General features: G+C 31.2%; 1 protein-coding gene across 2 annotated transcripts; it reads left to right on the forward strand.

Moving 5' to 3' along the window:
* Positions 1 to 6,050: 6,050 nt before the first annotated feature.
* On the forward strand, positions 6,051 to 9,015 carry LOC110700347 (protein LATERAL ORGAN BOUNDARIES-like). 2 transcript variants are annotated; one of them, XM_021877872.1, is made up of 2 exons: positions 6,051 to 6,699; positions 8,189 to 9,015. In XM_021877872.1, the coding sequence occupies exon 2, from the start codon at positions 8,207 to 8,209 to the stop codon at positions 8,777 to 8,779; it is 573 nt and encodes a 190-aa protein (XP_021733564.1). In that variant the 5' UTR covers positions 6,051 to 6,699; positions 8,189 to 8,206; the 3' UTR covers positions 8,780 to 9,015. The 2 variants fall into 2 exon arrangements, with proteins under 2 accessions (XP_021733564.1, XP_021733565.1); XM_021877873.1 differs by having other exon boundaries at positions 8,192 to 9,015.
* The last annotated feature ends 13,789 nt before the right edge of the window (positions 9,016 to 22,804 follow it).

A 22,804-nucleotide genomic window follows, 5' to 3' on the forward strand; every position in this document is an offset into this window, starting at 1 on the left:
GGAAGAAGCTAGGAAACCAAATTTATTTGGTAATATAGAATACTTAAATAAATTTGGGTGTATAAGTGTATTATATGAAGGTACATTGTACCATCTGATTTTGTTGATTATATTTGGGCATATTATATGATTAAAGGCAAAATTGGGAATTTGAGAGGCAAAGGACCACCATTAGGTATATAATCCACAAGTCAAACAAAGATCTACAAAGAATCCATTTATGGATTTTCTCCATGTCAACTCAAGATTGTGATCATTTTGAATATGGTGCATGCATGATACATGTACTATGTTAACTTTGTATTATCTTTGATTTTCTTGTTTATGATTGGATAGATGACCATATAAAATGAAGGAAGGGAGTCCAATGTCTATTGATGGGATTTGATTTTTAGGGAAAAGAGAAAATTGTTGGGACCTTGTAAAGGTATGAGTACTAGGTGATAAATTAATCTTCAAGAATTTCGTAAAATGTGAAGGGTAAAGTCAATAACTTGGGTGATAGTTTCTCCTTAATGAACGATTCTTTGTTTTTATAACGGTTGCTTTTTACTGTTGGAATAAGTTGATTTACAACAGTAACTAATATTGATAATAAGTTGTGCATCGACAAACTTGTAATATCATTAAGTCATTAATGTCGTCATTTACTGAAAAACACTTAAGATGACAGTTTTACATCGCAATGAACCCATTAAGCTCTATAATAGATGGCTCTTAATTAAAAGAGACATTAAGTCATTTGACTCAATCATTTGTTAGATCTTTGATTGATTACATTGATAGGAATACTAATTTGCTTGATGCCCTATCTTTCAACTACTTATCCTCAAACAATTAAAAAAAAAGGATGAGATCAATCAATCATATCATACCATAAATCACTAATGATTAGGGACCTCAACCAACATTATTGTCATTCTCATTAAATTGAGGAATCTATTCTCCCTGACCTCACCCGCAGGTTATTTTTGCAAAAGGGAAATGGTAGGCGTGATCATAAACAACCCTTTTTTAGGATGGTTTGAACTCTTTGAAGAGACAACTTAAACAATCTATATATATCCAACAACTAACCTCTCTTTAAAAAAAAAAATTACAATTTATGATAATGCTCACAATTTTGTTTTCTACTTCATATATCATTTTAGAGTTTGATACTTCGAAATATGCTTTGTATTTAATGTCACTAAAAGATAGTCATACATGATCTACATAGAGAGATAAAACATGAAATTAAAGGTTGAAAAAAAAAAAATCAAGTTTGTTCATAGGTAATGCTCTCTAAAGTGTGAAATTTTATGGCCAAATGGATTACCCAAATCCAATCAAACCGGTTTCATAATTGAATAAATCATGTATTCATTGCTTGTTTGATCGACATAAAAAAAATTCAAGGAATTAAATTATGAATTATGTGGAAGTCGTGTTGTTTGATAGTTCTACCTTCGATGATCAATAACGAACTGCATGAATAGATCATCTTCCTACATTTGATCAAACAACTAGATGAAAATTAGTTAGCTTTCCACTCGCATGTAAATTAAAAGTAAAATGAGCATCTTAGCTTGCTGTATGAAGTATCGAATTCTGGTATGATTGCTGTCATTTGATGATGTCTTATTTTAAGCACCAAAAAATTAATTGACAATAAAGAAGTACCCTAACTTCAATACCTAAATTTACCAATGATTAAATATGGGCCCAATTGAGTTTGATTGGATTTGGGCGGTTAAGAAACTCCAAAGAAGCTGATGTTTTCAATAATGTAGTAAGTAAGTTGCATAGATCGGCTATACATCCCATTAACAAAAATTATACAACACTTTGAAAATTATTATTTTATTTTATTTTCCCTCTTTCCTTTTTGATTAATTTGAATACTTTAGATTATCTAAATTTGGATTTAATGCATGAAATTGTGTATTTAAAGGGTTCTTATTGCAAGCCATAGATAAGCTAGGAGGTATACTTACCCCCTTGCTTAGGTACATGTTTATGCTTGGTTCGGGTCCTAATACACCAAATTTGATCTCAAATCTTGTACTACCACCTCTCAATGTTTTATCGACTAAATAAATTAGAATATTATTTGTGACAATTAATTCTGGCATTTCTCGATGTATAATGAAATTTTCATTCACTCTATAATCAACTTATGATTGTTGAAGAGTGAATGAGAATGTCATTATAACTTTTCGTAATTGCCAAAACCATTGTCCTCTAATCATTGTCAAGTTTATAGAATCTTTGAGAGAAGAGTGACTAGAATTTGTCAACCATCTAATGATCATTGTGGTATAGAGGTGTAATTCTGCAAAATTATTGTGATTTTCTTACAGATTTGTCGTTGTATTGATCGGAAATGAACATCTGAATTGGCCTTCATGTTTGAATGTAAGTCATTTGCATTTAACTTCTATTTAATTTACGTCTTATTTTAATGCTTTTATTTAAAAAATGTATCTCACCCTTATAAGATGTAAAGCATAACCATCTTTCTTCTATCTTCCTGATTCTTATTATATTTGATGTCTTTTAAAAAGACTTTTTAAATAGTGTACCACGTAGTACATGTTAAAAATTTTAAATCGACTTTATTCTGTACATCTTAATCATACGTATTTTACACCTGTATAATAACTTTATTACTTATGTACCTCGGTCCAAGTGTAAAAATTCCAGCACGACTTTAGGTTCAAGTACACGTATGATCGAATAGATCGACTGTATACATGAACAATCAATCATCGACCATGAAGAAATGACCTTAGCTTGAAACTTGAGGGTGTCGAAATGATATTGGGTTTGACAGAATGAAATAAATTCTTTGTGTAAAGACATTCGATCAAACCTTATTCATCATGTGGGACTAAATAGTTTGATGATAGTGTGATCATATACTATTTTCAATTTTGTGCTTATAAGTCATTCTTACTATTTGTCTTCCTGCAGATTGTGTCTCAATTATGAATAGTTTACAAATTGACATAACATTCTATTATTTTGCATTATAAATTGAAATTAATATTCAGAAAATAATGAAGTATATTATCATCATTTGGATTAATATAATTGGAGCATTATACTTTTTTTTTTCTTTTTTAATTACAGGTATATGCTGATGTGATCACTTCAGGATTTAATTTGCTTCGCAATAAACATGAATTCATGGATTGTGAGAAGTACATGAGCTCAAATCCGAAAACAGCCAATAAGGTGATCCTAAATTTATATGATCAATTACATATATACTGCCTGAAAATCCCATTTTAAAAAGTCAAATGCTTCCATTCTTTTACTGGATAAGCATTTGTTTTGATAGTGTACTGTGATCACTTCTACTATGGAGTATGTATTTTATAAAAACATGTACGTAAAAGCTATAAATCTATACAATTAAATTCATTTTGTTAAAAGTTCAGGCATGTTCACATTTACTGAACTGAGTTGAGCTAAGTTAAACTGAACTGATTGGAGCTGAACTAAACTGAACTGAATAAAGCTAAAATGAATATTTTATGAAAGAAGGAAATTAGGAACTGAACTGAATAGAGCTAAAATGAATATTTTATGAGAGAAAGAAATTAGGAACTGAACTGAATTGATTGGAGCAGAACTGAACTGAACTGAATTGAAATTAAGGTGAAGTGAACCTTTATTTCTAATAGAAAAAAGAAAGCAAAAAAAATGATATTTTGTTAAAAAAAAGTTGTACGGAAGGAGCATGAACAGAAGAATAGGTTGTCCTAGAATGAGTGGAGTAGGCCCAGACATAGCAGGGGTAGCCACACGTTCTGGCCTATAAGCCTACTTCCTTATTGGGCCCCTCTTCTAGCCCTATTGCCTACAGCCCAACCCTCTTATTATAGATGCCCATTTCTGGTAATTTTACTCTTTTTTTTCACTACCTCACTTATTATCTTGCATTTTTTTAAACCACTTTTTTAATCTTTATTTTTGTGGTTTTGTTTTTTAATTACTGCATCTGAAAGGGACCTTTTTCTATTTTATTTGTTTTCTTTTTACTGTTTTTATCACCCTTATACGGAGTAATATCTTTTGCTTTCTTAAAAAAAAAAAATTATACTACTAGTTGATCATGAGCAAATTATAGATACCTAATTTAATCTAAAATCTTGTGTATCACCCCCTATAACCAACTAAGCTCGTTGATCATCCAACATTCGTAGTTCAAAGTTAGATGATCTTCTGGACTCTTGATAAAAGAAAGTAACAAGTTGCCCTAAATCATAAATTAATAGACCCTTACAAATATTGGATTATCAACTTGCCAACTTTCTTTACATTTTAAATATATGATAGGCAACCTTATTATTGTATATATATGTAGCCTGGAGCTGAGGACTAATTATAATTATTATTTTGTGAAACAATACAATATTAGTTTAAGAATTTTTATGACAAATTCATGGGTCAATTAATCTTTTTTATGTTGTAATTAAGTAGTATTTGATTAAATGCTTAATGTTTTCACTTTTTACATCATATTATGTTCACCTCTTAAAATTGCAAATATATAAAAAAATTTAATTCTAAAAGATTACATGTATTATATTTGATTTTCTTTTTCCTTAAAAAAAAAAAGATTGGTAACCATGGTAGGGTAGCTTTCCTTTTCATAATTTCTATCTGGAAGAATTTATAGGGTACCTAGATAATTAAGCTTCTTACAACCACTTGGTTAAGGGCACATACAAAAATCATCAAAAGAGATTGTGTAGTATTGTAGTGCCAAATAGAATGATGAGTAAGTATGTACTAGTTCTGTAAAATATATTAGATTTTCACTTTGTAGTTTGTACATGACACAATTTCATGTAATTAATTTACCTTGCTTAATTTGAAAAATGTACATGTTTAATGTTCTTTTCGCTTTCAAATCAAAATGATAAACCATTATTTATAACCTTGAATCAAAGCTTATATTTTAGTTTATGGTTGTATGAGGTGTTCTTCATCTACTTTGCTCACCCTTTAATAACATCATGCACTTCATTAATCATGACTTTGTAGACCTTAGATTCATCATATATAGCTTCATAATAGTTTCCTTGCCTATGAATTTAAGGTTGCATAAAATATTTCAAAGTTTTTTTTTACATAAAATATTTCAAAAATGTTACTTTAATTTGTTAAACTTCTTTGACATAGGTCCAGATAATGACTTCTTATGAGACACGCGACTTTTAGAAATACTCTTAAAAATGACTTTCGGAATTAACAATACCCTAGCTTCTATGAAGTATTTCGTTCTATTCCATATAATCTAAAGCAAACTAATGTTCTCAATTACATTTATGAACAAACAAAGGATCATTTTGTGTAGCCTCCACAAATGAGTATATGTATATATATGTAAAGATGGTTAATTGCTACTTACTGATTGATAGCAACCATGTTAATAGTATCTATAACAATAATATTGATAGCAACCATGTTAATAGTATTATCTACAACAATATTAATAATAGCAATAAATTAAAGTGTAAGCATCTTTATGATAGAACCAAACGCTATTGGATTTTGTAATCTACTTATATATGTCACATCTCATCTTGATTCTCTTAGAATTGGCCAAGGTATAGTATTGAAAGTGATAGGACCTTATTTAGGAGTAATGATTAGGATGGTTATTGTTCATAGGTAAAATTATACAACCTAATAAGTGAGAGTACAATTATCATATTCTTAATCTCAATAATCCATATTATCCAAGGATATTTTACTACTTACCCCAGGTTAAGACAATAAGAAAGGCAAAGGATATGGGCCATATCTAAAATAATTATTAGCCATATCCAACTTGTTGATTATTCGTTTGTCTTCGCAACCTGTACAGTCTGTGAACGTATCTTTTTACAATCTCAATCCACCAAAAATCATCAGATCCCATGTTAGGGTTTGTTGTTTTTTACCTCACCAAACTATATATGTTGTCTTCATCAGACTTATTTCTACTCTTATTTTATAGTTTAAAAGTAATTTTAGTTTAGTAAAAATCAGATTCGAGACTGAAGGTAGAAATTTTTTTTTTTTTTAATTTTTTTTTCAGGGTGCATGATCAGTAAGGGGGAGCAGGAGATCAATCTAGATTAGAGGAGCAGAAATGGAGACAACCCCACAAACACTTATAGTAATATTATTAATTTTGCAGTATCATATCATACTATAGTCTATACCCCCCCCCCCCTCCCTTCTTCCCTCTTCCCCTCTCCTCAAATTTAATTTTATTTTTCAAAAAATAAATAAAAATAGTGTCCCATTAATTACACTTTTATTTTGTCTTTTAGCCTTGAATTCTCTCTCCTGCTGATTTCCCCTCCACTAAAAATGCTCTTTGCCTTCCTTCCATTCCTTTTTGTCATAAATTTATATCATCAATTTCTTCTTCATTCTCTGCAAATAATCTTCCCTCTTATCACACATTTTCTCTCTCCTTTTTCCCCCTACTAATTAGGGTTTTTCATTTCTCTCCCCCCCCCACCCGCTTTTCTTAATATGATCACATCATAAATCTCAATCACTTCAGTTCAATTCGGTACTTCTAGTGATCTACAACTTAAACCAACGATAATAACAGTTTATTATCTTTTCTTAATATCAGGGTACAACAAGAAAAACTCTTTGGAAAATAAAGCCTTAACACAAGGAAAGTGTAAAAAAAATATAAAAGAGGTACTGTTTTTTTAATTATTTCCTTCATTTTTTTTCCTGGTTTATTATTTTTGGATCAGAGAAATAAACAGGAAAAATAATAAAGATATGCAGCAGAAGCAGCTTAAACAAATTAAATTCTCCTATATGATTGTTGTTTTTTTTTAGGTAAAGTGTAAGAAACAAGCACCTACCCTTTTGAATATATAGCCTACTACATACTACTGCTGCTGATGTTGTCTTAGCTTCAAGACATCAAGTCTGATCTAGTGTGTGTATATATATATATAGCTTAGGTTATAACACATGAAAGTTATAACCTATGGTTTTGAATTTTATGAAAACTTTATATTATAAATTAAATATAATATAGAGTTGTAGTAGTATCTTGTTAGCTTAGGTTGTTGAAAGAGGTGAGGTGAGAAAGTAAGGGAAAATTGAAAAAAAAATAAAAAAGGACTAGATCCCATGAATCAGAAGAGTATGTATGTGTGTGTACTGTTGTTAGTCTATAATAGCTGCTTATGATCATCATGATTATTGTCTTCATTTCTTTAGGATTTTTTCACATGGAGGAGTATAAAAGAGAGAGAAACAGAAATTAGACAGAGAGAGAGAGAGAGAAAGACAATTTTTAAGATTGATATCTTTGTTTTTGAAATTTGATTTGTCAAATATCAATTTGCCAAATCATGAAGTTGGTTGAGTTTTTTCTTCTTCTTTTTTGCAATTTTCTTGGGTGTGTTTTCTTTTCTTTTTTCTTTTTTGCCTGGATGGAGTGTTAGTGTTCTTAAGTTGAGTTTTTTTTTTTTTTTTTTTTTTAAATATATTAAATGCAAAAAAGGGCTTTTATTTAATTTGGTTTTGTTTTTAAATTGGGATGTGTTATATAATCACAAGGCCAGGGAGGTCTAATTTTTTTTTGTTTTGTATCTTCATTGAATTATATGTGATTAACAAAAAATCATCAACAATTTTATATTTCATTGATTAATTTATGGGTTTTTTTTTAAAAAAAAAAGTTTTTTAAGTGCATATCAAACTGGGGAATTATAATAATATTATTTTGTCAATAATAAATCCACCAAAGAAGTTTTTTTTTTTTTTTTCTTTACTTTTTTTGCCATGTTAGAATATTATCTGAACTTTGTTTGAAAAAAAAAATATATATATATATACCATTATATTGTATTTTTGGGATAAACAAAGAATCATCAAAAGTAAAAAACAAATCAAATATACTACTTTTATAATGATGAAAAACCTCATTTATAGTTATAAATTTATGATGTATGTAACATTAATTTGTGAAGAAATAAAATCATGTTACAACATACTCTGAAAAACTCTCTACCTAGCTAACCTAATTTGATTCAATCTTGATTCTTGATTCTTTTTACCAATCACTAAAAAATGAATCTCATAACATACATCTCTTTTAATATCTTGTTCATGAAATTAGACTATTTCTTTTCATTTCATCTTTATTACATTGTATAATGTGACACAGAAGAAAGTAGACACTAAAATGGCATCATCAAGCTCCTACAACTCGCCGTGTGCAGCCTGCAAGTTCCTGCGTAGGAAATGCATGCCAGGGTGCATATTCGCGCCCTATTTCCCACCCGAAGAGCCTCAAAAATTCGCCAACGTCCACAAAATCTTCGGAGCAAGCAACGTCACCAAACTCCTCAACGAGCTCCTCCCTCATCAGAGGGAGGACGCCGTCAACTCCTTAGCCTACGAGGCCGAGGCGAGGGTCAGGGACCCCGTCTACGGCTGTGTAGGAGCCATTTCTTACCTTCAACGCCAAGTACAAAAGCTTCAAAAGGAGCTTGATGCTGCCAATGCGGATCTTCTTCGTTACGCTTGTAACGACATCAACTCTACCACGGGCGCAATGCAGGGGATGGGGGGTATCCCTCCACCTCCTCCTCCTCCTCCTCCTCCTCCTCCTCGGCCGCCTCTTGATCAGTTTGGAAGCTATTATCAGCCGTCTGATCTTAACTCACAGATGATGCAGCCTTACCCTTATTTACCGTGGAATGACATGAATAATGTTGATCAAAGAGGAGGTGATGATGATCAAGGTAACATGTGATCTTATTGATTTATAAAAAGGCTTTCCTAGCTAATTAAGCTAATTAGAGATGGCATATATATATAATTAAGGTGAGAATTATATAACTCATCATATAGTATTATCTATATTATTTGATATATGCTTCTCTTTAGCTAGGTTGTTACCCTTAATTTTATTGTTTGAACTTCTACTTTTTAGTTGTGGAGTCATTGGATTTCCAATTTATTTTTTTTGTGGGTGTTATCATATTTTTGGGGCTTATATATATATATATATATATATATATATATATATATATGAAATAATTCAACTATTTATAAATTTGTATACCTTCAATTGTGATGTTTTAATTGTGTTGTTATGCAATATATGGTCTATATGAATCTTGGTTATGAAATTGTGTTGTGTTATACGCTTGAGAAACTTCAAATTGGTGATATTTGTGTTAATTTTGCGAAAAAAAACCCCGAAATACCCCCTGATAATTCTCCAAAACACCCTCTTATAAGTCCCCAAGCTAAGGTTCCCAAAACATCTCAAGGGTATTATTCATTTCAACATACCGATCATGGTTAGAAATTTGGTGTATATGCTTCAATTATCATAAAATTCTCTCTTTGTTTTCGATTTAGTCTATCTATATAGCTTGACTCCATGATTTAGTTGCATTCAAGAGGCTGATTATATATTAGCTTTGAAGTTTGAAGGTGTCAACTTTGATCAATACATTGTTTTAGGCCTAGCTAAATTTGAGGGGTTCAATTCATGGTGTGCTAATTGATTGGATGCTTTAGTTGCATGCTTTTCTTTTTTACTCCTACAAGTGATTAGTAAGAAGCTTAAATTAAATCCTATCATTAAGCTGGTTTTTCGAGAAATGGTCGAAATTTGATTATTTGATGCTTAGTCTAAGGTAAACCAAGGTTGTCATCTATGATCTCTATGTGTTTCAGGTTTAAGTTAACATGCTTTCAGATGACTTCCATGAGGAGGTATGATGAACTATAGACCTTTAGTTGGGTGATTTTTAGCCATTTTACTCGCATATTTTCTTTTAACTTGGAATAAAAAAAATAAAAAAAATAGAACCGTTAATGAAACTATGGATAGGTTAAGATTCTTGATAAACTAATGTTTATGTGCTAGCTCCACATATTTTGTTGAATTTGAGTTAAGATCTTATGTCCCATGTCTAGTTTTGATCCATATAAAGGTTAGCTTAGATAAGTTGTAAAGTTATTAATTAGCGATGGACTCAAGTGATGTGATAAGATAATTGACGTTTGGACATGAATTGAATTGGAATATAATAGATCAACTTGTAACTTAAATTTGGCTATTTTCGAGTCACTGAATGATATTTTTTTAAAAGAAAAACCCAAAGTAGAGTCTTGAGTCTACTCTCGGATAGAGGTTTAGAGTTCTTAATTGAAAAACGTGTGTTTGTGTGTGTTAAGGGCTATAAGTTGCACTAGAGTGTCTTATTTAATTAGCTAATAATAGTATATAGCTCATTTCATTTATAAACAAAGGGGAAATAAATAATTCATACGCGTGCAAGTAGAGCTCCTTACTTGTCACCGTTTAACGGTTTAAGTAAACACAAGATAAGAGTATATATTTATGCTACTTAGTGAATTATTAAAGGAGGATTCCCTAGCTAGAAGCTCAAGTCTAAGCCTTAATTATATTCCTTTTACACATATTTAGCTAATTATATTCTCACTTTGTTGGTGCTTTTGTTTCTTAATTTCAAGGACCACATCTTTGCTTAATATTTCTCCCTAATCTTCTAGATCATTAACTTGTTTAAGTTGATGGTTTATTTCCAAAGTTCGAAAAGTTAAGTGCTTATGGCCGGTCCTGAAGCATCTAAACTTACTAATTATGGAAACGGAATAATTAAGTTAAAGGGTTTTGATAAGATTAATTATCAATCACACTCTTTCTCGACAGACTTGATCAACTTGTGCTCATATTTATATTTCTTCTTTATAGGGTATCGCTAGCCATCAACTTCGAGTAGCACTAAAGTATAGCTAGATATATATATGTTATATTACATTACATAATTCTCAGCATATATAGCTATGTCTCTTCATAAGGTAGCTTGCCTCCACCAAACAAACACCACTTAAGTTTAAAAAGTGTGACATATATTCTGGCAAAAAGTGTCAAGTTCTTAGTTTTTTACCCACAGTATGTGGTTTTAACCAGCAGTTAAAAGAGTGGTATATGACTATATTTGTACATACATATACATGCATATTTATAAGTTAGATAAACTTGTAGAAAAATAAATGAATATGGCATAAGAAGCAGGAATATACATGAAGTATATATTGTTGTAATGTCATTTTCTTTGAGTGTGGTGGTGCACAATCAAAGTACTCAAATTCAACTGTTTTCTTCATTTACATTTCCTTTCTCTTCATGATTTAGGCTCTGGATTCCTCAACATACTCATGCATATTCTGCTCCTTTCCTGTTCAAATATGAATGCTGTATTTTTGAAAAAAAAAAAAAAAAATCCATGATGGATTTTCATTAAATAGCTTTAAATTCTTCTTCTTTTTTTTAAGGTAAAATTTACTCTTATCATACATGGAGCAATTTTTTAAAAGATGTCCTGTCTCAAGTTAAAAAGTACGGAGTATATGATTTGAGTATAATAAGTCTTTGTTTGTGCTTGGTTTAATTTAAGTTTAGATGAATAAAAAATGAAGTTACAAAATAATTACCTTCAATTTATTTCATTTGATCTCTTTACTTTTTATATAAGCTTTTTTTTAACTTTATGAAAGAATATTTGAATTGCCTTAAATTAGAATGATTTTTTCAAAAAAAAAAAAAAGGAATGATAATATTTTAATTTTAAGGAGCCCTTTATAAATTTTGAGCTCAAATTTGAATAAAATTGATCTTTTGGTTTTACTTCACCTTTTCAATACAAAAATAATTTTTTTTAGTAGTAATTGTTGACATGTCACCAATTTTAATGACATAATATAACAAAAAAAGGGTATAAAATTATCTAAGTAAAAGAAATTGTGTGCAATGAAATAGAGGTATAAAATACATTGTATAATTTTAATTAAGTTTGTGATAATAATTGAGCAATATTATATATGTTCTATTTTAATTGTGCTGATATATCCTATACATTGCATATATAATTGAACAATATTATATATGCATTGTACTATAGATAGTTTATGCTTTAATATCCTAAAACAATTTTTTAGGCTTAATTTCACCAATATAACATACATTTTATAACTATAAGAGTTATGTTTTCTCAAATAGTTGGACTACATAGGACGGACTATGCATGAAATTTCTATTAATTCTTGTTTTAATTAAAAGTCATCTTGGGTATGAAGTAAAACAATAATTACTTCAACTAATTTGACCCTCACCACTTAAGTATGAAAGTTGACTCCAAATTACAATTTGACAAATATACAATTTTCTTTTTTTTTTCGTATATTGGTTCAATTTTTGTTAAAAATGTAAAAAGCAATGGACATTTTTCGGAAAAAAATAGTTAAAACAAGCTTAGTGTTTGAAATGGTTCAAATAACTTCACATACTACGTATGGCACATGATATGACCAAGTTTCACTATAAAGTATGTATTGTTTCTTTTAATTTAAAGATTAAATTATATACTTATATATGGATCAAATTAACATAAATATTTGAAACCCTACCAACAATATGAGAAAGAATTTAAAAATATTTCCCCAAATCTCTTTTTGGCCTAGAAATAAGAAATAGATAAACTATGAACTTTAAAAGCATTATTGTGATCCCTTAGATATGATCTTGATCTTTAAAAAAAAAAAACAAAAAAACAAAAAAACAAAAAAACAAAAAAAAACTTCCGAAATCAAATAAATATACAAAGGGCCCACATCTTGATGAATTTAATCTTAAACAGTGGTTTAGGTAACAGTTGAGATTTTCTCATCATGTTTTTGGATCCACAAAAAGGAAGAAAATAAAGGGTTATTCATTCCCACTTGTCCCATACAATAATTTCTTGCCTCTTTGTCCCAATTCTTTCACTGTTACTTAAGTCCTATATCTACAGACTACTTATTCAACAAACACCAGTTCCCAGTACTACTGCAGCCATTTAGTACCTTTACATTTTTATTATACACATTCTATTCTTCATGCATACTGTACTATCTACTCTGACCAAAGCTAACACATAAATACCTGCAATTACTATATACATTATACATTACCAAGTAGTTGAAGCATACCCGGTAATTAAGACAACGAACAAGATTTAATTAGCTCACTTGATAAGGCTCTTACTTCATACCTTTTGAGGCCGGGTGGAGATTCTCTTATAACCTTTCCCCCGACTCCCTTACCTGAACTACAAATACTGGACCAAAAATCAGGAGTGTTGAATATATACGTACGTACATACAGTGTTACCGCCTACACTAGGGCTTAGTAGTTTAATAAAATCCATGTGTTTAAGATTACTATGTACTACCTTTTACCCCAATTAAGTACAAAGTATATTTTTATTATAATTATCTATTTATATAGATAAAAATATGGAGTAATTAACATGTACTTTGGTTTATTGTTAGAAACTTTACAAGTATATATAATTACACTACATATTCTTCATATATTAGTGGACACTTGATATATACTATATAGTTAGTGAAAGTAGTAGTTAAGTAGCTAGTTAATTAGAGTTGCGAAATCATGGATTGTTGATTGAATAATTAGCAGAGAATGATTCTTATGAAAAAGATAAAGTATAGAATAATTAGGGTTAGGGTTTTTGACTGTTGACCAAAAACATAAAAAGAGCATAGTTGGTTGATTATTCCCTTTCTAAGCTACTGTTTGACAATGCATATGTTTGCTTAATTATAGCAATAACAAGGGATAATTATATGATACATATTCATAGAATATAAAACTACATATTAATTAATTAATTAAATATATATTAGTACCAACATACATACAGTCAAATAAATAAATAAAAATAATAAATATAGTGACAAGCACTATTTAAGAAACAGTGAAACATACATTAACGTTGCAGACTTTATTAAATATTTATTTATTTTTTCTTCAGAATATGAATATTATGATGAATGAGTAACATTTGAAGAGTTACATTCACATTCGCATGTCTCTTTAAAATTTCCAGAAATGTAATTGGAGGCTTGAAATTGAAATTGGTGAGTGATTAAATGGGATATTTATTCAAAGATTGGAAAATCCGTCCCCCCTTTCTTTGTTTCTTTATTTCTCCTGAAAAGTTGAGAGCATGTCACGTCCATCAAACACTCTTATATGTCTCTATGTCGTATGACTCTCCCTTCCTCGGCCTCTCTCCCTTTCTTTTGGCCTCCTTACATTAAAGATAGTCGTGTGCTGTGTCTCGTGTCGGGCCCACGTGTCTTGCTACTACTGGTTAGCCCCAACATACGCCTAAGCACACTTAGCTTGCTATGTGTATGTGACTATGTGTATGTGTGGTGCTGAAATTTTCAAAGAGCAACCTAAAGTCTAGCTTGTTCTCTTGAGTTGTATCATTATCTTCTACTCTGCTCTGCTCTACTGACACCTACTTTGCTCAGAAGTTGAAAAAAACATCACTTAGGTGTCATTGTGTCGTGTTGTGCTTTGCTGTTATTGTATACCTTAGTCATATTGGGTCGTGTTGCTCTGTATCTTATTGGTTCTGAAAATAAAATAAAATAAAAAAGAGGGGGGGGGGGAGAACTATACCTACCTACATGTGTGCTTTTTTGTGATAGGTTGTGTTGGCTCGACCTAGCCCAACGAAGTGCCATCTTTAGTTACATGGTTGCTGAAAAAATATTAGCCAAATTGATGAACTTAATTTAAGTTTAGATTAAAGTAAATTATTCTGGATTTCAACCTTTTGGTCAAAACTCAAGAACCACATTTTAGGTCAAATTCGAATCCGGTTTAAAACCTTTAGACATCCCATATTATTACTAGCTTGATTTTAAAACACGCAGTATAATTAGTGCATAAAGTTGTAGCCAGAGGATTGAGAACTACTCCGTATTGTTTCATACTTAAACATAAAACTATTATGTTGGATTGTGAATAAGCAATAATAACAGTATGTAAGCAATAATAATAATAATACAGTTAATTTGATAAATTTGAGGTGTAAAAACACAGTAGAGAGCAAACAGTTAGCCCATTAAGGTTTCATGTTGAAACTTTTTGTGAAACATTTCAATCACACACGCATAACGACAACATTAAAAGTTGTTAGGCCAAATTAGAAAATAACACCTGTTAAAAGACCGTATTTTGATTTTAACACCTTAACATTTCAAAGTTTTATTATAACACCTACTAAAAAATTAAAATTTTGGTTTCACCACCAGAAAACGGATTCCGTGACGGAAATTTTGCATGGGCCCCACAAATTAGCTTACCCTCCAAATTTCTTCCTATTCATTTCGACTATCGCCCACATTCCCAAATTGCTTCACTGAGTCACTCCACAGACTGCACCCCCCTTCTCTCCCCCCACCCCCCCTCCCCCTCCATTTCTCTCTCCTCCATTGAAGCGCATTCTGAATCCTCCATTGAATCAACTTTCGACCTCTCTCCTCCATTGAACATTCTGAGGTAAGATGTTTTTAACTTTTATTTGTGCTTTCTATGATTTTAGAAAATCAATTTCACAATCCAGTGATTAATCAATCGTAATCAATATCCCCAGATCGTCGGCGACCTGCCTGCTTCGCCGGCGACAACACCACCACCGACGCCACCTAGAAACACCCACCCTTCAAATCCAGAACCCACCACCACGAACCCACCACCACGAACCACGAACTCATCACACCACGAAACCAAAACCCCCGACTCACCTAGCTCACCCACGCGAACCTAAATCCACGACCCACCACCCACGAACCACCCACCTAACCCACGATTCACCACCCACCAACCCACAAAACCACCAAAGTTAAACAGAACGACCTAGCACCACCACCGACGCCACCTAGAAACACCCACCCTTCAAATCCAGAACCCACCACCACGAACCCAGAACCACGAACCCACCACCACGAACACAAACTCATCACACCGCGAAACCAAAACTCTCGACTCACCTAGCTCACCCACGCGAACCCAAATCCACGAATCAAAATGGGTAATTTACTGTTTTACCATGGCATGATCTGCTGCAATTTGAAGAATTTTCGATCGATTTTGCTAATAGAAAACAAAAACCCAGAAAAATAACAGTATATAAAGCTGGTTTAGAGCAAATTTCTACAGCTCTGTAAAAGAGCGTTGAACAAGCAGAGGAGAGAGAAAGTGAGAGAGATGATGAACAAGTTTATTTTTTGAGGGGTTGTTTGTTGTTGTTTGAGTATTAAATTTGAGTTAAATTTAATCATTTATTGAGACAGTTTTTTGGGCAGTTAGCATTAATACATAATTTAGGTGGACCACTTTTCATAATTTTTCTACCATTTTCCTATTTTGGGTGATAGTCGAAATGAATAGGAAGAAATTTGGAGGGTAAGCTAATTTGTGGGGCCCATGCAAAATTTCCGTCACGGAATCCGTTTTCTGGTGGTGAAACCAAAATTTTAATTTTTTAGTAGGTGTTATAATAAAACTTTGAAATGTTAAGGTGTTAAAATCAAAATACGGTCTTTTAACAGGTGTTATTTTCTAATTTGGCCAAGTTGTTATCATTCATATTAATTAAAGATTGAATCTTGTTAGAGGTTTGACAAAGTTGAATAATCATGAAAAAGCTAGAGTCCAAATAAAACTTTCTATTAGGTATATCGATCAACTTCTAATTGGAACAAAAACTAACTAAGATTAGTGGCTATTTATTCAAAAATCCTAGCCCCTACATTAAGAAGATCTCCATTGTATAGGTTAGCTTTTTAAGAATGCTAACTTTTTCTACTTTATTGCTTCTCTTGATCGTGATCTAAAGTTTTGTATCTTCTCTTTGATTGGAATTATATGTTCCCATTCTACTAATTTTGTGTTAAAAATATATCATGCATTTTTTTTGTTAAATTTATTATGGATGTCAATTGTGTATTGTTCTTCACAGCTTTCATACCAACCATACATGTAGGTTTTAATATAACAATAAAAAAGGTAATATTATCTGGGTGTGTGATTGTATTGTTTCCATCATACATGTTACAGAGTAGGTTTAAGGTCACTAATTACACATATACAGTTGATTTTAAAAGTGAATGTAACATGTCCACCATGTTACATAGTAGGTTTTAGGTCACTAATTACACATATACAGTTGATTTTAACAGTGAATGTAACATAATGTGCAATGGAAATATATCGTAAATATTACAGTACATCAAAGACTTACACCACCTTAAACTATTACGGATTACTATCTAAATTAATTGACCTTCACAACTATGTATACAATGAATGAATCGGTTCTTATATTGACACGTTGATGCTTGTTACATAACTTACATATATTGTGTCATTATATATATGATGTAACGGAGGTCCACAAATAATGAACTAAGGTATGGCTCTACTCTGAAATGTGATTATTATTTTTTCCTAAATAAAAAAAATCAACCAATGTCTTTATTTTCAGTAGAAGATCGAAGACGTAAAAAAGAAGTAAAGAGAATTGAGTTGATAAAACTTTTAAATTGCAGATCAGAAGATAGAAAAGACAGATAGTTAACCCCCACCAACTATGTGTGTGTATATGTTGTTAGTGTTTTGGATTTTTGAGGTTGGAATTTTTGAACAATCAATTTGGCTTTATTGACATGCAATATAATGTAGTTGAAAAAAAGTTAATTATAATCTGAAAAGTTACTCGTATTAAACATGAGATGTTCCAGCCACTATTTGAAATCATGATATGGATTTTTTGTGATTGAGCTAAGTATGTACGTAACTAGTTTGTTTAAGAGATGACTTATTTGTGTAGTTTATGAGTCAACTTTTTACACTGATAATTGCTAAGTTTGAGGAGCTAAAACTCTAATCAATAGAATTTCCTTAATAAATTAAGGAAAATGCTAAACGTAGTGGATGTGAATTGAAATTGAGTCTCTTTAAATTATTCATAGTATTTCACTACATCATGATAGTCCATGTTATCATTCCACTATAAAATTGCCAAGATGTTTTGTATAAGGTATTTGCGAATTATTTTGATGATTTTTGGGACAGTTTCAAGTAGTAGTCTGTGACAACTTCCTGCTTTGATTGTGATAGAATATGAATTATCTAATATTTTCTTTGCTTTTTTAATTACAACAAGCTTTAGTGATTTATAGATAAACAAAAATATAGTCATGCATGTATGTAGCTAGCACACGTCTTGTTATAATTATTATTCATCTCGATTTAATACTATTTTATTATTATAATAATAATAATTTTATTTGCATATTGAAAATTAAAGATAATAACAATTAAAATAATGCATCGCAAGCATGAAGGAAAACCAAATGAAATATTGAATGAGTGTTTATTTGAATACCTAATTAATTAACCTTACTAATTCTAGCATACTGTAGTACTTTGTATAAATACATAGAAGATCAATGAAATCATCACAAGATTGTCTCTCATGTTAGTATCATAGTATGAACCAAAGAGGAATAATTGGGGCATGACTTCATGAGACATTGTGGCTCATTATTATTATATAAATTATGTATATATATCCATTATGTTATACTACTAAAACTTATAAAAAGAAATCTTATGTTCCACAAAAATCCAAAGTACAACATATATACACCCACCACGACCGCCGTTCCAAGTGATAACTCAAAAACTCCAAAAGTACTAGCATGATATTCATAAAATTACATAATTATTAAAGACATTATCTTTCAAAATAAATCCAAAACTCCCTATGTTTTATACATCACCACTTCAATAAGTTATTTGACTAATAATATATATGTACATTGAACAACACTTTAAACTAGTGCAAATATCAATTAATTGAGGCTTGGGTTAAGTGCACTAATTTAACTACTTTTGGCTACAAATCATTCCTAGATTCGTAATATCCAACTTCACAAATCACAATTTAGTGCATGTAATCATAACTTCATATAATACATCAAAAGATCAAATGCTAAATCATTGATCAATTATTTCGGCTTACCTAAAAAGGTATTTAATTTCATGCATCATATACACAAAATATATGACAAATAATGATATTCAATCTAGATTAGAAGAACTAAATCTATGAAAATATTATAAATTTTGAGGAGGATATATATATGACATAGAATATCATATTATATATGCAAAACATTATAATTTATTTAGGATTTGGACCTCACCTATCCAATAATAGAGCTTTAAGCACGCCAAGATATGAAAAGGACGGTTTATGTGTCTAACAAACTATACAACTATCAAATTTATTAAGTGATTATATTAGAATTATTGGCTGATAAGTAACCAATTATGCACTGATCTTCTTTTGGCAGATTGCCAATGATGAAAAAATGATGATTAGTATGTATTTCAATTCATTATATATTTTATCTCATTATACTCAACTTATATTCTAATAATTAAAGTCACCGGCATATAGTAAAGGCATAAGAAATCCTTATTTAATTTGCATGAAACAATTGATTTACACTATCTAATACGAAGAAGATCATAACTTTTCAAAGTTATATGACTTATATGTAATAAGTATATGGTCAAATTGATAAGTTTTTTATTAGTTTAGTGATAGATTTAAATTTGTCCCACTAATAATTAAAGGCAACGACTTTAGTTCCTTTAAAAACAAAACCATCTTTTAATTAATTTTTTTATTAGGTAATACAATGAAAAATTCAAATGAGATCGATTACCACCTTTCTAATTATTAAGGGTTATTCCTAATGTGCACTTCTTAATAATCAAATAAAAATTATAATAAGACAACATTTTATATTAGTCAACAAGATGTAACTACATTAGCAGTCCAATCAGTTACCTATTAATAAATCATTTTATTACATAAATATGAAAGATGCAAGTTTAGTAGGACTATTTTTAAAAAAAAATTAGTGAGAGTGAGACTAAAATACCAAGTTTAGTAGGACTATTTTAATATATATATATATATATATATATATATATATATATACACGACTCACTATAGTTTGAACTAACTTAAAGGAACAAGCTAAAGAAAAGTAGGGCAAATATTAAACCATACTTGTATGTTGCCTTTAAATTTTACAATGTGTAGAGTAAGATTTTCTTTAAGAAAATAAAAACTATTTTGTTCATGGACAAGATTCATACTTCCTCCGTTTTTTTATAGTTGCAACACTTCCCTAAAATGGAAATGTCACAATAGTTGCAACAGACTACTATAATTGGAAAGTATTTTATATCAAAATAAAGTTGTACTATCGTCCTTATTATAATCTCATGACCCACTAAATTATACTTTTAACTATCTCTCTCCTCCATTTTAATTGTTTTAAATCATATGAAACCTATTTTTCTTAAATACCGTGAAAAGTATTAAAAACGGATGAAGTACTAAATAAAGAAGGTTGCGAGAGTTATACCATATGCATGATCTAAGATTTCATCCAATAAAGTCATGACCGGGGCCTGTTCTCATTGACTGAAATGAGCTGAACCGAACTGAACCGAACCGAACTGAACTTATTAGAGCTGACCTGAACTAAACTAAACTGAACTGAAAATAATCGTATGAGACCAGGCCCCTAATATTGAAAGTATATATACAATACGTTACAAATTCAAATCTCAAGCGTTTGTAATAAAACTTTTTTAAAAAAATAAAATCATTAATATTTAATTATATAAATATGAAATTTTTAAAAAAATTATCAATATTTAATTATATAAATATAAGGTCGAGATATTAATATGTAAGCGAAGTTTGTATGAATCAATTATTTTGAAACAAAGAGAGTATAATGTGTACGGAGTAACATCCTTATATAGTTCATTTACATTTCAAAATAGAAACATAACTCATTTGGTACTTTATAGACATCTTTATAGGTGTGTTATGGTTTCAAACCACCTTATATGACCACATGAGTCACCCCACACATTCAGTTCATTTTTTGAAAACTTGTCAAAAACTGACCCGAATTCGTGTATTATAGCCTTCAATTTTGGACAATTTTTCACATTTTCAGCCAGGAAACAAAAATTGACGAGATGCTTCCTATGGACCCCAATACACCCCGGGAGTCCATTTGGATGAGTAAAACCATCCAATATGCCTTCAAACTGTCAATTTACCTGTTTACAATTTGCACCCATTTCATAAACTCGAGGCTACCACAGACATTTATGGAAAAATATACTGATCATACATGGTTCCAAACGACATTATATGACCCTAGGATGTATCCCCTGGCATCTCGAGACTTTTTGACACCGGGTCCCAAAACCTCCAAAATTGGCCAAAAATCGTGTATTATAGCCTTTAATTTTGTCAATTTTTTACTTTTTTTTTTCCCCGGAAACAAAAATTACCGAGAATCTACCTATAGATCCTATTACCCTTCGGGAGTCCAATTGGGTGGGTGGAACCATCCAATTTGCCTTTAAGCATCCAATTTGTCAGTTTTCGTACACATCTCTTGTATTGGCTATGAGCTTTCACGGGGCCTTTATATAGCCAACTTAGGGTCTTATATGGGTCCAAAAAACATTATATGACTATAGAATGTATCCCCTGATATCTCAAGACTTTTGTACACCAGGTCCCGAAACCTCCGAAATTGGCCAAAAAGCGTGTATTATATATATAGCCTTTAATTTTGTCAATTTTCGATTTTTTTTACCCGAAAACAAAAATTGTCGAGAAGCTACCTATATACCCTAATACCCTTCGGGATTCCAATTGGGTGGGTGGAACCATCCAATTTTCCTTTAAGCATCCAATTTGCCAGTTTCCGTACACGCCTCTTGTATTGGTTATAAGCTTTCACGGGGCCTTTATGTAGCCAACTTAGGGTCTTATACGGGTCCAAACAACATTATATGACTCTAGGATATATCCCCTGATATCTCAAGACTTTTCGACATTGGGTCCCGAAACCTCCAAAATTGGCCAAAAAACGTGTATTATAGCCTTTAATTTTGTCAATTTTCGACTTTTTTTTACTCGGAAACAAAAATTGCCGAGAAACTACCTATAGACCTTAATACCCTCCGGGAGTCCAATTGGGTGGGTGGAACCATCCAATTTGCCTTTAAGTATCCAATTTGCCAGTTTCCGTACACGCCTCTTGTATTGGTTATAAGCTTTCACAGGGCCTTTATGTAGCCAACTTAGGGTCTTATATGGGTCCAAACAATATTATATGACTCTAAGATGTATCCCCTGGTATCTCAAGACTTTTCGACACCGGGTCCCGAAACCTCCAAAATTAGCCAAAAAGCGTGTATTATAGCCTTTAATTTTGTCAATTTTCGACTTTTTTTTTTACCCGTAAACAAAAATTGTCGAGAAGCTACCTATAAACCTTAATACCCTCCGGGAGTCCAATTGGGTGGGTGGAACCATCCAATTTTTCTTTAAGCATCCAATTTGCCAGTTTCCGTACACGTCTCTTGTATTGGTTATAAGCTTTCACAGGGCCTTTGTGTAGCCGACTTAGGGTCTTATATGGGTCCAAACAACATCATATGACCCCGAAATGTATCCCGTACAATTCCGTGAATTTTTGACACTGAGTCTCGATACCTCCTAAATTGCTTCGATTTCGTATATATATTATATCCTTCAAATTTGGCTTACGTGCATCATTTTTTCACCCGGCAAGATAATGCATCCAAGTACTTCAATGGGTTCCCAAAAGGGCCTTTGGAGTCATGGATAATTCCCAGAGTCATTGCATTCATCCTTAATCATCATGTCTTATGGCAACGACGGCATGCCCTCAAACGACAAAACTAGTTATTTGTATGCTTTGTCCTTGGGTGCACATGTCTTGTGCACATGCCACA

The sequence above is a fragment of the Chenopodium quinoa genome, unplaced genomic scaffold (assembly GCF_001683475.1).
Source record: "Chenopodium quinoa cultivar QQ74 unplaced genomic scaffold, ASM168347v1, whole genome shotgun sequence".
Lineage (NCBI taxonomy): Eukaryota > Viridiplantae > Streptophyta > Magnoliopsida > Caryophyllales > Amaranthaceae > Chenopodium > Chenopodium quinoa.